This window comes from Trichomonas vaginalis, chromosome I, assembly GCF_026262505.1.
Source record: "Trichomonas vaginalis G3 chromosome I, whole genome shotgun sequence".
Lineage (NCBI taxonomy): Eukaryota > Parabasalia > Trichomonadida > Trichomonadidae > Trichomonas > Trichomonas vaginalis.
In genome coordinates, this window is record NC_067203.1 from 13,482,456 (window position 1) to 13,497,924 (window position 15,469).

The following is a 15,469-nucleotide window of genomic DNA, read 5'->3' on the forward strand; positions in this document are numbered from 1 at the left end:
GCCAATTTTATCATAAATACATTTTTCTGTTAATACATCAGAAGTTTAACATAAAAATTATTGAAGTCCAATTCCTTATTTTTTAAGTATTCTTGGTGTAATGTGCCACTTTTTTGTACATTTTGGCACTTTTTTTCTGAAAATTCCCGATTTGACACGCCCCTAATTGCAAAAATCCGGACTCTCCATATTTTCGTACAAATTGAGAATATTCTCAAATTGATAAGTTATGCATTTGGAGCCTTATTCCATAAAGACTTCAAATTCTTCCCGATTATTTCTGTGAATTGATTATTCCAATTTTTTTTCCACTCAAAATTCCAACGTTGCAAAATTTTTGTAGTTTTTAAACACTTTTAAGGTGCTAAATCTTGATTGCTTGTTTCAGGAATTTTCAGGAATTTTTAAATCCATTGAATTTTTTTTCCAAAAAATTTTTCAAATCATTTTTTTTCCCTAGTTGCACAAAATGTACAATGAGCTTTCGAAGCGATATAGTAGTTACATAGATGCATTTGATGCATTGTACAAGCTAAATACATCCAATGAAGACGAAATAAACAAAATTTATCAAAAAATAAAAACACAATTAATTGAAGGGGAAAACCTTTCGCCATCACTGATTTGTAATAAAATCGAAAATGCTGCACGCTTGAATAATCGCTACATCAAATCATATTTGAAATTGAATCAAAAAGTTTCTGAAGAGTATCATCTCGATAATAGATTTTTAAGACAATTCACTTTAGAATACACTCGTATACTACGAATTCAAGATATTACAGTTATCAGATTATTAATCAATGATGACTTGAAATCATTTATTCCGTATTCATTAAATAAAGACTGTATACTATGTCAAAATGTGTTCTGTTTTATGTTTCCTTTCTTAATGATGAACGTACTTGAACTATGTTGTTATTACGGAGCTGTCAATTGTTTTAAATTTTTAAGATCAGAATTTAATTTTGGAATAACTCGATTATGTCTTCAATATTCATTTTTGGGTGGAAATCAAGAAATTATAAATGAATGCTTGAAATATCAAATACCAGATGATGAATCCATGAAATATGCAATAGCTTCACACAACTTAGATTTTGTAACATTTTTAATGTATGAACATAATTTAAAAATCGATTTGGAAGAATGTGCAAACTCTAATAATCTCAATGCATTTTTTGTTTATTTTGATCAAACTAATGATGTTAATGAATGCTTCGTTCATTCACCTCTTTTTGGAATTCCATCTCTTTGTGAATTTTTCAGAATGCAAGTATCCGATATCGATGCAAAAAGTATATCCTTAGGATATTCTGCCCTTCATTTGACAGCTAATTACAATTGCATAGAGGAATCAAAACTATTGATTTCATTTGGTATTAACATCAATGCAAAAAATAATGATGGGGAAACTCCTCTAATTGTTGCATCAAAATCTAATCATGAAAAAATGGTTGATCTCCTAGTATTATATGGCGCTGATATCAATGAAAAAGATAATACTGGAAAGACAGCACTTCATTATGCTGCAAGGAATAATAATGATGAATCTATAGATATACTTCTTTTACACGATGCCGATCTAAATGCAGTAGATAATAGTGGGAAAAAACCAGCTTTACGGTGGCACAAGAAATTAGTTCATGGTTTCCATGAAATATCAAAATATTTTGACAAAAAACTCAGACATTAGAAGAATATCGAAACTTCTTTTCATTCGTAAAGTCTTTTATTCAAACTTTGATAAGGGTTTGCTCAATATTGAGGCAGAAACTATAGGGAGACTTTTCGTTAGAAAGTGGGTTGAAATCTATACAATATTTAAAATTATTGATTAAAAAAAAAAAAAAAAAAAAAAAAAAGGGAGTGGGGCTTCCAGGCACTTCGTGCCTTCTAGCCCTGAAGATGTTTAGTATAAATGAAGTCTTAGAGGACAAACATGACTATGAGTTTTGATATGACAAGATAGAATATGAGAGAGGTCCTATAAACCGGAGAAAGTGTTATATAAACATCTGTCATATTACTCAGAATATTATACAGAATTCAATAAAAATATATTTTAGGTGAAGAGGTGAGATTTCACCTGTTTTTTCACCTCATTTTTCACCTCTTGAATTTTCATGAATTTCATCGTAAAGACTTTGTCAAGATTTCATCGTAAAGACTTTGTCAAGATTTCATCGTAAAGACTTTGTCAAAACTTCATCGTAAAGACTTTGTCAAAACTTCATCGTAAAGACTTTGTCAAAACTTCTTCTTCGTAAATGTTTTGTCAAGACTTCTTCGTAAAATCAGACAAAAATATATTTTAGGTGAAGAGGTGAGATTTCACCTGTTTTCTACCCTCTTTTCTACCCCATATGTACTTACTGAAAAAGTATGTGTTCCATCTGTCATTTTACTCAGAATTTTACACCAAAAATAATGTTTAGGTGAAGAGGTGAGATTTCACCTGTTTTTTCACCTCTTTTCTCACCTCTTGAATTTTCATGAAATTTACACCAAAAATAATGTTTAGGTGAAGAGGTGAGATTTCACCTGTTTTTTCACCTAATTTTTCACCCTCTTGAATTTTCATGAAATTTACACCAAAAATATACTACTAGGGTCATTTACGAAGAAATCTCAACAAAGTCTTTACGATGAAATCTTGACAAAACATAGACAAGAAAGTTCATGAGAAATTAGATGAAGAAGTTTTGACAAAACATTTACGATGAAATCATGAAAATTCATGAGGTGAAAAAAGAGGTGAAAAAAGAGGTGAAATCTCACCTCTTCACCTAAAATATATTTTTGGGTCATTTACACTCATTTACGAAGAAATCTCAACAAAGTCTTTACGAAGAAGTCACAATAAACATCTGTCGAAAACCTTAACCGAGTAGTTTTCATGTTTTGTCACTTTTCTGTCACTTTTCAGGAAAAAAACATTTTTATTGTATATAAAATGAATTTTACAAAACCACCGTTACCCTTCTTTGGAAATAAGAGTAGATGTAAAGATATTCTATTGAGAGAACTTAAGAAACTACCGAATGGTCTAACATTTGTAGATTTGTTCGGTGGAAGTTTCTATATATCTCATTTGTGCCATACAATATTTCCTGACTCAAAGATTATATGCAATGACTTCGACAACTATATGGACCGTCTCAAACATATTCCAGACACTAACAAAATATTGAAAGAGTTAAAAGAAAAGATACCTATAGGTAAGATGGAACGTATACCATTAGATAAGAAAAATACTGTGAGAGAGGTTTTGAAAAAAGCAGAATATATAGACTGGGATAGTATATCTGCTAGACTATTATATAGTGGTGCTATAAGAGTTCATGACATTGAAACACTTATGTCAAAAGTTTTATATCTTAACTATACAAATGTTTTCAAAGAGGACATAGAAAAATATATTGAGGGTATAGAGTTTGTGAGATGTCATTGGACAGATTTGTATGAAAAATATAAAGACAAGGAAAATGTTTTCTTTATAGTAGACCCGCCGTTCTTTAACACATACGATTTTCAATACCAAGTAGACTGGACTTTGAGAGACTCTTTAGAAACTTTAGACGTTTTACATAACCATCCATGCTTTTACTTTACATCCGATAAAAGTGGTTTGGAAAGTGTCATGAGATGGTTAGAGGATATGCATGACTATGAGTTTAGATACGATAAGATAGAATATGAGAGAGGTCCTATAAACTGGAGAAAGTGTCACAACAAAGAAATTTTATTGGTAAGTAAATGTGGTTTGAAATAGGACTACTTGTTTTAGGTTTTTTCCATTGTGTCATTTACTTATTTGACGTGGCAGAAAGATATAGAGAATATGAAGATGAACCAATGCCTGCAAATGTTCAGTATATGTACTCGTAAGAGATATTTTTATCTAATATTAAATGGACGCACAGAACTTAGCGAATGCACAGCAACCTGGACAACCAAACCCAGAGAATATTCCAAATGAAGTTAGAATACAAACTGCAATGGCAAACTATGGTCAAGTGCCAACAGATGTACAATGCAAACTGCCATGTCAAATGACGCTGCGTTAGGTTTGCCACCATGGTATGCAAATATGAGATGGAAAGAGTTTTATACAAACCCTGAAGTGGGATATAAACAACTTTATGCAGATGACGCGAACACAGGAGTTGACCCAGAATATGTTTTCTACCAGAGGAGAAACAGAATGTATGAGCTCCAGTTAAAGAATGCTATGGAACTCAAGGAAACGTAAGAGACTAGGCGGACATTAGATTTTTACATATAGTAAAATGGGTTTCTTCAGTAGTATTGGAAACTTCTTTCGAAATGTTGGAAGAGGTATATGGAATGGAATAAAAACCGTAGGAAGAGGAATTTGGAACGGAGTCAAAAATATTGGTAAAAGAGTAGGTCAGTTCGTTGGTATTATACCTAAAGACCCTGAACCAGAAGAACAAGCTCCTGTTATACAACAGCCTGAACCTGCACCACAGTCTAGTTGGCAACCAAATCCAACACCTCAACCGTATTAAAAATTATATTTTTACCGTTCGATAGTAGTTGTATATGAAACTAAGTTCTAAGTAAAACGCGTGGTATAATGGAATTATTCTCTTTCTTCCATCTGTAGTAAACCATACTTGAAAGTCTGAAATACTTCCACTTGGTGGTTCGTATAACTTTGTAGGTTTTTCGTAAAAGTCATTTGCCAAGCATAAGAAAGAGTTTTGGGCGCCAGAAAATGAAGCATGAACAATAATAGCAGCTGGGTCGAAAACATCTTTAAATAAATATGGTTCATCTCTTGCATATCGACTGTAAATATTTGCTAAAGGAAGTTCGACTTTCTGATTTAACATTCTTTGCAAATAATACCATGACATTGCAGTGAATTCTGTATATATTTGTTCGTCTTTCTTTGGATTGTCTTCGTAGATTTGAAATGACACTTGTGAATTTTGTTTGTCATATACAATTCTCACATAAAGTGTGCTCTCGGTATTTGCATATTCATCAGCATATTTTGCATAACATGAATTTATTTTATCTTCTATATTTTTTAACGCAGTCTGTAGAGAAGATGAAAGGTCAACTTGTATTAGCTCAATTTCTTCCCACATTTTTCGTTTCCCTTCAGATATATAATCTATATGAAACCTTACAATAAATGGGAAACTTTTATCTTCTACAGACACAAATTTTATTCTACGAAAGCCAATAGCTTTTGTGACAGATGGGTCTCTTAGCCATCTTAATGGGTAGTCAAAACGATAGCCTTCATGCTTTACGGTCTCTGTCTCAAACTTTTGACCGACATTAGTAAAAAGTTCATCTAATGGTTTAGTTGTAGCAACTCTTGAATTTTCTTTTTCTATTGGAAGCATATTTTATCTAGAATAAAAATGTCGAAAGAAACAGCGTCTATGAGAGAAATACAACACAACCGACAACTCATTTTGCAAGCTCTAAATAAGAACACAACAAACTTTTCAAACTATTCTAAGATATCTGAGTCATTGAAAGAAGGAAACTTAAAACTGACAATAAACCCAATGACAGATGAGTTTCTATTTCAAGACAATAGGAACCATACTGTCTGTATAAATCCAACAAAAAGAACTTTAAACGAGAAACCTATAGATGAACTTCTTTTGAAGGCAGATATTGACAACAAAGCTGACAAAGAGTATGTAGATGCAACAAGAGACTATATTCTCGCATGGACAGATAGAACATACCCACAAAAACACCATACACATAACATCTATGACGTAGATGAACTACCAGCAATGTTAGATGACAAAGCAGATAAAACATATGTTGACAATAAAATGTCAAGTGAAGTGACAAGAGCTGACAAAGAATATTCTAAAAAGACTCATACACATACCATTGCAAATATTACAAACTTACAAGAAACCTTAAACAAGAAAAGTGACGTTGGACATACACACGATTTCTTCGCAACTGTTGGTATAGAAAATATTGAAGGAACGGTTGAAGAAACTGGTGGAACTGGTGGGGATGTATTAAATTGGAAACCTCCTAACTTTCCACAAGGTTTAACATCGGAGGATGACATAACGACGATGAAATACATTAGATGTAGAAATGTCTATGTCATGGAGGATGAAAACAAAGTTAAATTCACTGCTCAAGATTTATATGATAAAAAAGCTGACAAAACATATGTTAACGATGAGTTAGATAAAAAAGCTGACAAAACAGAGCTTCAAACGTTAAAGACAGAAATACTTCAAACACTATATCCTATAGGTTCTATTTACACGTCAATGAACTCTACCAGACCAGAAGTAGTACTTGGTCTCGGAACTTGGACTCAAATAGTCGACAGGTTTTTGTATTGTGCAAACTCTTCAAAGGAAACAGGTGGAAGTAAAACAATTTCAGGTGAAAACTTACCTGCGCACAGTCACTACATAGATTTAAGTACATCTCAAGCAGGTTGGCATAAGCATAAATTTTGGGATTGGCACGCCTTGAAAAAAGGTAAAGGATATGATGTTAAAGACGACGTTCAGTTTGCTATAAATTGTTACTGGAGTGACACTCAGGGAGATGGAAACCATACACATCGCGTTTCAGGATATACACAAACAACGGGACAAAGTAAAGACTACATGCCACCTTACATGACAGTTTACGCATGGTATAGAAATGCTTAGTCGTCATTTTCAACTTCTTTAGCATATTCGTCAGGAGTTGTCTTATATTTGTTAGGAACTGTCTTTGAAAGTATACCACCTTGAACCTTAACAAGTTTGAAACGAGGTCTGACAATAGTAGTTTTATCTTCTGCTTGCAGTCTGTACATTTTGCCATGTTTGCCTAAAACTTCATAATATTCTCTTGTATACTTTCTTCTATTTTTACGAACACGAAGGTGAGTACCTGTCGGGTACTTGTTGTTGTCATAGTCAATAGTATTTTCATATGGGTCGCGTTTAGGTATTTCTATTTTTACTTTGTCACCTTTCTTAAGTTTGAAGCCTGGCATTCTTTCTTGTTTGTCTCTTTTGACTAAACTATTAAATATATAGTCTTTCTCTAAGTCAGGGTTGTTTTTCATTTCTTCGGGGGAGTGGTTTCCCAAACCTTTTTGTTTACGGCTATTGTAAATATTTAAAACTTGTCTCATCTTTGCCATGGAGAAATGTCTATACTTGTCGTCATATGACATTTCATCTACCTCACCACCTTGTGGTTGGTTTAAGTCTCTTAAGATTTTTATACAACTGTCAATGACACCAAGAGCAGAATGGTTTTGGTCGACAATGAAATATTGGTTTACATTTTTTGAACGCAGATAGTTTTTAATATCGTCTGATTTGAAAGAACTTTCACAGTCAGATGTCAGTTTTGTTGGATGGTATTTGTCAACGAATATTGTCAAAGCTGCTAAGACATCTAAAATATTTTTAGACTGTAATGGTATGGCTTCACAGTATCTTGTGTTTTGACCGACAAATATTAGCCAGTATGGTGGTCCGTCTTCTCTATACCTCGGAATGTTTTCCAAGATATCCATAAACCAAGCATTTGGTGTTGAACTAAAGATTTTTACCATGAGTGCTTTCTTTGTTGCTTTAGAAACATAGGGGTCCTTGTTTGGATTCGTCATTTTTACCCTATAAGAAATGGGTTTATTTGGCGCATTAGCAGGAGTTGCATCCAGATTTTTGCCCGCAGTGGGAACAATAGCCAGAGGTGTATTTGGAGTTGGAAGGAAGATTTTGAGTACATTAGGTATACTGAAAGAGAAAGCACAACCTATTATACAAACTGTACAGAAAGGTTGGGAGGTAGCACGAGATGCAGCAAATCTTATTCCAAATCCTGAAACAAGAGGAAAAGTTCAAGGATGGATGGACAATGTAGGAAGACAAGCAGGAAACTACTATACAAAGCAAATGACTACTATAACCAAGCAGGGCACTATATGGACCAAGGTGAAAGATTCTTTAACAGAGGATATAACCATGCACAACAGTGGGTAAACAACAACCAACCGCAACCGCCTCAAACGTGGGAATGTAAAATTTTTTACTGAGATGAAATGAACAATACAGCATTGAGACAAATGGGTTCAAGATGGATTTGTCGGCTTCCAGCAGTTACACAACCACGTGTTTGTCAAGTTCTTCCTATACCTCAAGAAGTTTTAGACCGACTTAAAAAACCTAAACAACCAGTTGAAAACAAACCAAACTAAAATTTTTTACTGAGATGAAATGACCGAAGAAGTTGAAACGGTAGATTTGACACACAAACAAAAAGTTCAGAACCATTGTCAAAACCTGTCAAAGAACTTACAGATGAAGAGAAAAATTCAATAATAGAAAGTGCCAGGTCTGGAAATACAAACCCTAACTATAAAGTCACTTTTCATAGAAATGGAACGGCTAGTATCTCAAAAAGAAACAGACTCTCACAAATAAAATATTGAAGTCTGAAGGAGCTTTCGAGACAACAGATGGGAAGGTATTCTTCACTGACCAACAGTTCATTATAGAACATCTCATTGACTTAGAGTCGAAATATTCTAAACTTTACAACAAACACAAAAAGTTGAAAGGAAAACAAAAACAAATGGCATATGATATTTATGAAGATGTTGACGACACAACTATTCCTGCAAGTGAAGTAAAGTCAGAGGAACCGAAAAGTGACGAAAAACCGATAGAAGAAGAAAAACCAAAAACTGAAGATAAACCAAAACCAAAGTTTAGTTTCCAAACTAAACCAAGTCAACCTTCATTAGCTGGTATGGGTTGGCGTCAAAGACTTATGGCAGCCGGTGGTTATGTTAAGTAAAGTAAAAACATTTTTTTATTTTTATAAAAATGCCCTCGCATAGAATGGATAGAAGGTCTGCTAGAATAAAAGCAGAGTTAGAAAGATATGGTTGGAGAGTTTCGAAGAATTTTAAATATAGGAAGGGAAGACCCATAAAAGTCTATGACAAATTGTCTGGTCTTCGCTATGAAATGGACTTAGAAACAGCACGCGCAAATTATCCAAACAGACTAGAGAGATTAGAAGAAGAGCGTCTTATGAACTTGCCTTTCGATGTTAGTGAGCCGCAGGTTGAAGGACACGACGGCTTTGCCAGGTTCTACTGGAAACATAACGAACAGTTGCATCCTTTGAGAAGGAAAAAAGGAAAAGGTGAAGATGCACATGCTCCCATGGAAAGAACAAGATATGCATATGAAAAGTACCGTGAAGTTAGAAGTCAAATTACATCTGGTCGAACCTTTACAGTAAACTTTGACGAAGGAAAGAACAAAGAAGGCTTCATGGGTGTACTTGCTGCCATACAAGACGGAAATAAGAAAGGATACAATCTCAGATTGACCATAACAGATTTGGATGGTCACATTTACTATGCACATGGCAATGTCACAACAGCCGCACAACTTCTTGACGCTTTCAAGACTACAAAGAGAGAACAAATGTATGACTCCGACTCAGACATCTTAAATGCAATTGAAGGAATTGTAAGCGTGAAGTTCGAATGGTACCAACCCAACCCTCAAGCAGTCAGACAACATGCTGGATACTTCCCGTTCAGAAATAAGTCTGACATTGACTTGACAAGGTATGGAATTTACAATTCAATTGAAACAATTGTCAATGAACCTTGCATTCTTACATGTCTCAGGAACTCTGGTCTTGTTACAGAAGAGAAGATGAAGTATCTTGAGTCATGTGTGAAGACAAGGTACATTCTCAGAGGTCAATTGGCAAAAATTGCACCGTTGGCAAATGTCAATATCCGAGTCAACATACCTACAGCTAAAGGTTCTTCACATGACGACTATGTTGTTGAGTTCAATTTACCATGGTTGAAGATTGCAATTGTCCACAACCACTTCATGTTGAACGAAAGTCTTACAAACCCATTGTTCGGAAAAGGCAAGTGCAACATTGTCAGAGCTGTTAACATTCTTTTCGAGAAAGGTTTGTTGGAACCAATTCCAGATGACAAGCTGACAGAAACTTTTGTACCAAAAGACGAAACAAACTTTTCACTGTTAGCAAGACCAAAAGTTGTTCCAGACAAAGTTCTAGTACAAAAGAAGTACACAATTCCAAAAGGAGTTGGATTGTTCGGATACCAACCTGAACCAGAAGAACTTCCAATGAGGTTGCAAGAACTTCAAGATGCTATAAACAAACTTCCATTGAGACATCCAATTGACGTCAAATTGTATTGGAGAGCATCTGAGTTAGGTCAGAAGGTTTTATATGAAACAGGTTGCTTCGACGATGTTTATGAGATAACAGGAGAAGTTTCTCAGAAGATAAGAGACTCACTTGAATTTCCACGAACTGGTCCGATTGGATGCGACAAGTTCGACTCAGATGAAAAGATATACTATGTCGACCTTAACGCTGCATACATGAGGTTCGTCCAATATATCCCGACTGGAATTCCAAACGAAGACGGTGAGTTCCCGGGAAGGAACTATACAGTTGGAAAGGTCATACAACAACTGTATGATATTAGGAAAGCTTCAAACCCCAAACTTGCAATGACACTCAAATTGCTTATGAATTCGACATGGGGATATTCCATTAAGAAACCTCAAGAGATGAAGAGTAAACATTATGAGAAGGTCGACAACTTTGTTGAAAGGTTTTCTCCTTTTGTTTTGAAGTACGAATTCACTCAAGGTCAAAGTGGCTTAGTAACCACATTAAAACCTATTGTCGAACATTGGTCTTACCCTCAGTTCGCAAAGGCAGTCCTTGACAACTACAACAAATTCTTCTCGGAAGTCAAATCCAAAGTGAAGGTTTACTATGAGAACATTGACGCACTCATGACAAACGAAGAAGGATACAACAAACTCATTGAAATGGGTTTAGTCGGTGAGAAGATGGGCTGTTTTAAGCTAGATAAGGTATTTTCCGAAGTTCATGTTTCTCTCCAAACGTAAGTACTGGGGCATACTTGAAGACGGCACAGAAATAAACATTGCATGAAATAAAAAATTGCATGAAGTAAAAACGTTTTTAAAACAATATATTTTACATATATTTAAATGCTTCAGGTTGAAAAACAAAGAACAAAAGTAGCAGATACAAAACCTTAGACTATATGTTTACAAACGCCGGTAGGAATATATCAGATGAAGAAATTTCATCCCGAATTGTCTTTCATATACAACTACGGAAAAAGTGCTGAAAAAGTATTGAAAAATATATTTTAGGTGAAGAGGTGAGATTTCACCTGTTTTTTCACCTGTTTTCTCACCCGTTTGAATTTTCATGAATTTTGTGCTGAATTCGACAAAATGAGTTTTTGGTTGAAAAAGAGGTGGAGCCAAAAGTGGCTTAACCTCAAAACAAGCATTTTGTGAAGAATATACCAACCCGCGGATTCCGGCGGTTGCTTTTTATACAAGTTCAACAGGTGAATTTTCATGAATTTCCTTAAGATAGAAAAAAATATTTTAGGCGACCAGGTCACTCGGTCACTCGGTCACTCGGTCAACTAACATCTTTTTGAAAAAGTGTGACAACATGACATTTTGACAACAACACAGGAAATAGATTTCATCGTATATTTTTGTTAAGACTTCATCGTAAATGTTTTGTTGAGACTTCATCGTATATGTTTTGTCGAGATTTTTATCGTTGTGGTCCGACGGTTAAGCCACAAACGAATGTCCGACGGTTAAGCCACCAAAAAATATTTTTTATTTTTATTGTAAGAACTGAAATGACAGTCGAAGCAAAAACGTTCACGAACAAATCTAATGGCGAAACATTCACAAAAGGCACTTACAACGGTATTGAAGTCTTACGTAGAGACATGGATGGTTATGTAAATGCAACAAATATGTGTCAGCAGTTTAGGAAAGACTTTAGAAAGTTGTTGGAAAATAAGTCCTGGAAGAGTATTTTGAGGCATTTTGTGAAGAATATACCAACCGCCGGAATTCCGGCGGTTGCTTTTTATACAAAGTTCATGCAGGAATTCCGGATGAAATCAAACATGTTAGAGGAACGTATGTAGACCCAAGACTTGTAAACTATATAGCAATGTGGGCCTCTCCAAAAATATTGTATAGCAGTTGGAAAAATTATGGACTCCATAGACAAGAAAGTTCATGAGAAATTAGATTGAAGAAGAACTTGAAGATACAGTAGAGAATGCTAAACCTTTGTTCGAAGAAGAAGTTAGAAAAATGCATGAAAAACAAATAGAACATGAACGTGAGATATGTTCTGGTATATAGAGACTCGCCATACGAACTAGACCAATGGGAACAAGAAGATTTAAAGAGAGAATTTAGAGAATATGAACTCGCTAAGATAGCATTAGAAGCTGCAGAAGAGAGGTTAAAAGCTTGGGGTTGTTTTGTACAAAAATATTGTGAGTAAATGAACCATTTTTTTTCGACAAAAATATATTTTAGGTGAAGAGGTGAGATTTCACCCGTTTTCTCACCTGTTTTCTCACCTGTTGAATTTTCATGAAATTTCCTTAAGATAAAAAATATATTTTAGTTTTTTATAAATATTTTTTTTTATTTTATTGTAAGAACATGTTAGCAACAACTTCACCAAACTCGTTAGTCATGAATCCTACGTCAATGTTAGTAGAAATGAAAAGCTTCATTCCTTCTTCATATACTTTCGAAACAGAAATCCAGAAGATAAAGCAAGAACTTTTAACAAGTAATTTAGATTGCACTGCGAAAGATGAAACAAATGAAGAATATCTTTATGAAATGCAGGACATTATTGACCATCTACCTAAACTTCCTGAAATCCAACAACAAAAGCTCACTATTCCTGAATTCGATGAAATAGAAGTCAGACCAACCGACTCAGTAGAAATAAAGAAGTTCATACGTAATGTAAACTATGAGTTTTAGGATTTCATTGCAACCACAAAGTCATGGACAAAGACTGCGATATGGTATATAAGAATGTTTCTGACATTATAAATCTGAAGAATTTAAGACCTACGACAACTTTGTTTCGTTAGTTGCTGAAATGTGTATGGCAGATAAGAGATAAAGATAGAAGAGGTAAGGTATGAATGAACAGATAAAACCAGCAACTTTTTGAGTTAAAGAAAACCATTGACGCTATAGTTGTACTTGCAGGACAAATTTCAATGTACAATGCTAAAATGAACCCACAATGTTCTAAATGTAAAGCAGCAATGAGGAAATATAACTACTCCGTCAAAGAGATAGAAAGAATGCGAAACGACTATGCTGACTTAAAAGAAGAAGCAGAGAAACCAGCAGAAAATAAAATGGACATGTTAGAATTTCTGAACAAAAACTATCCAACAGCAGACGATTTCCTTCTATCTGATGTCAAGAAGAAGTATAAAGAAACTTTCGGTATCGTTAAAACATTTGACATACTAAAAAGAGAATAGAAGCTACGAAATTGTTTAGGATTTCAAATATACATCGTACAATTCATGTAAAACGCTTGTTGAAAAAAAAGAGGTGAAAAATTAGGTGAAAAAAAGAGGTGAAATCTCACCTCTTCACCTAAAATATATTTTTATTGAATTCAGCAACAAAATTCTGAGTAAAATAATTTTAGGGCATGTGTCAAACCGTTGAGTTTTCACAAAATTTTAAAAATAACTTGGGTGAGAAAAGAGGTGAGAAAAACGGGTGAGATGTCACCTTCTACCCTAAAATATATTTTTGCTGAAAAATGACCAAATTTCATGAATTTCCTTAAGATAGAAAAAATAAAGTTATTTTTATTTTTTTATTTTTTTTTATCTTGTATGTAAGAACAGAAATGTTAAAACATTGAGTTTGAAACAGTTAGAAAGATAGACAATGACACCAAAGTGGTTAGAATTGGTGATTTAAACGTAAGATACTCAAAGAAATACAAAAAATATTCTTTGTCAGACATTTTATCTCCATCTGGAAAGAGAGCAAAGACTGGGTTAGAAATGCTTCTAGTCAGAAAATTTTGACAAGAAATCCTGAGCTTTTGATATCGGTAAGATTCTATGGAACTACAGCATATCTCATAGACAAAAGTCTTATACCAATAGTTTTGTTATGGTTAGACCCAGTTGTTGGATATAATTTCATAACATATGGTTCATTCGATACTGAACGTTGCAGTGAGGGCTTACTTTACATCGTTCAGAAACCGAAGGACTTCAATACAAAGAGATATAAGATAGGAAGAACATTTAATATAACTAAAAGATATGACAGTACAGTCAATAGAGTTAAGGTTGTGTTCGTTAACGATATGAGAGCTGCAGAAACAGAACTGCTTGAAGTTTTTGAGAAAAAGTATGGTGCTCCCACGAAAGGTAAAGAAACGTTTGAAGTAGATGAGATAGATAGTGCTATAAAATTATTTGACGAAGTTGCTGAAAAATACATGTAAAGCGTTTATTTTTGGTCTTTTGTGAAAGTCAGAAAATAAAGTTAGTTTTATTTTTATTTATTTTTTTATCTTGTATGTAAAGACAGATATGTCAACAACAGAGAACACAACAACTGCTATCGTTCATGAAGCTATAAATGAAGAATACGAGTACATACAGTTTAACAAACAACTCCGTCTCATTCGTTCGGTCAAAGACGATATGTACCAAATGCAAAGTATTTTGACAGCATGTTTTGCTCCAGATACTAAGCTTCCTAAAGACTGGTTTAGGAACCAAAGCACACAAGAACTTTTGAGCGAAGCACAGCGAGACATACTTTTTTCTGAAAATCGTGAAGAACAGCGAGTGGGAGGGAAACCCCAGTCGCCAAAACTCTATGAAAATCGTGAAAAATTGCCAAACGGTTTGAGAGGATATTATGTACATAGACTTCTTGTAAATGCTGTTGCAATGTGGGCTTCGCCTCGTTATGCTTGGAATATTTACAGACTTCTTGACGAAATTCATAGACAAGAACGTGAAGAGCTAGAGAACAAGCTTGAAGCAAAAGACAAAAGCATTCAGAAAAGAATACCACGTTCGGTACCAAAAGGAAAGGAAAAGAACTATAAGTATATGATTTACACTGAAGAGATGGAAAATGAAGAAGACAGAGATATGGTTATGTTGCATTTAGTCAGAAGAAACAACAAAAGCTTTTACGACCTTGCTAAGATTTACAAATCTGACAGAAATTGGTTCTATCGCGAAAACTTACCGATTTCAATGACACCGAATGAAGATGTGAAACAAATAGTTCAAGATACGTTACCTCAAACACACTATGATATGAAAGGTTGTACAATTCTTACCTTCAAAGAAGATTTGCCATTGTTAAAGGAAAAAATAACAGAGTATTTTGACAACTTCAAACAAGTAGAGTAAATTGCACTCTTTATTTTTACGCTTGACTTCAGATGGCTCAGGTAGCTCTATAAAGTAAATTGCCTCGTCAAATCCTTCTGGCATTCCGAGTCCTTCCTTCCGACATTCCAAGTT

The 15,469-nt window shown here is 34.3% G+C and overlaps 7 protein-coding genes and 2 pseudogenes across 9 annotated transcripts, besides 1 other annotated feature; 8 read left to right on the plus strand and 1 right to left on the minus strand.

Annotated features, from left to right (window-relative positions):
- Positions 1 to 469: 469 nt before the first annotated feature.
- On the plus strand, positions 470 to 1,696 carry TVAGG3_0980490 (calcium ion binding; the record flags this gene model as incomplete). The annotated part of the gene is made up of 1 exon (XM_001313798.1): positions 470 to 1,696. One exon carries the CDS (start codon positions 470 to 472, stop codon positions 1,694 to 1,696), a length of 1,227 nt encoding a protein of 408 aa, XP_001313799.1.
- Positions 1,697 to 3,151: 1,455 nt separating this feature from the next.
- TVAGG3_0980500 (phage tail repeat-like family) lies at positions 3,152 to 3,775 on the plus strand (the record flags this gene model as incomplete). The annotated part of the gene is made up of 1 exon (XM_051253935.1): positions 3,152 to 3,775. One exon carries the CDS (start codon positions 3,152 to 3,154, stop codon positions 3,773 to 3,775), a length of 624 nt encoding a protein of 207 aa, XP_051079509.1.
- A 517-nt stretch (positions 3,776 to 4,292) lies between these two features.
- TVAGG3_0980510 (serine threonine-protein phosphatase family) lies at positions 4,293 to 4,535 on the plus strand (the record flags this gene model as incomplete). Its single annotated transcript, XM_051253936.1, has 1 exon — positions 4,293 to 4,535. One exon carries the CDS (start codon positions 4,293 to 4,295, stop codon positions 4,533 to 4,535), a length of 243 nt encoding a protein of 80 aa, XP_051079510.1.
- A 3-nt stretch (positions 4,536 to 4,538) lies between these two features.
- TVAGG3_0980520 (uncharacterized protein) lies at positions 4,539 to 5,387 on the minus strand (the record flags this gene model as incomplete). The annotated part of the gene is made up of 1 exon (XM_051253937.1): positions 4,539 to 5,387. One exon carries the CDS (start codon positions 5,385 to 5,387, stop codon positions 4,539 to 4,541), a length of 849 nt encoding a protein of 282 aa, XP_051079511.1.
- A 138-nt stretch (positions 5,388 to 5,525) lies between these two features.
- Positions 5,526 to 15,469: part of a mobile genetic element that runs on past the window's edge.
- Positions 8,081 to 8,236, plus strand: TVAGG3_0980540 (uncharacterized protein; the record flags this gene model as incomplete). The annotated part of the gene is made up of 1 exon (XM_051253938.1): positions 8,081 to 8,236. One exon carries the CDS (start codon positions 8,081 to 8,083, stop codon positions 8,234 to 8,236), a length of 156 nt encoding a protein of 51 aa, XP_051079512.1.
- TVAGG3_0980550 lies at positions 8,256 to 8,838 on the plus strand (annotated as a pseudogene). Its single transcript has one exon. A coding segment is annotated over exon 1 (583 nt).
- TVAGG3_0980560 (uncharacterized protein) lies at positions 9,324 to 10,368 on the plus strand (the record flags this gene model as incomplete). Its single annotated transcript, XM_051253939.1, has 1 exon — positions 9,324 to 10,368. A coding segment is annotated over one exon (1,045 nt), but the record flags the coding sequence as incomplete, so codon positions are not given.
- TVAGG3_0980570 lies at positions 12,585 to 13,498 on the plus strand (annotated as a pseudogene). Its single transcript has one exon. A coding segment is annotated over exon 1 (914 nt).
- Positions 14,516 to 15,311, plus strand: TVAGG3_0980580 (KilA, N-terminal/APSES-type HTH, DNA-binding family; the record flags this gene model as incomplete). Its single annotated transcript, XM_051253940.1, has 1 exon — positions 14,516 to 15,311. A coding segment is annotated over one exon (796 nt), but the record flags the coding sequence as incomplete, so codon positions are not given.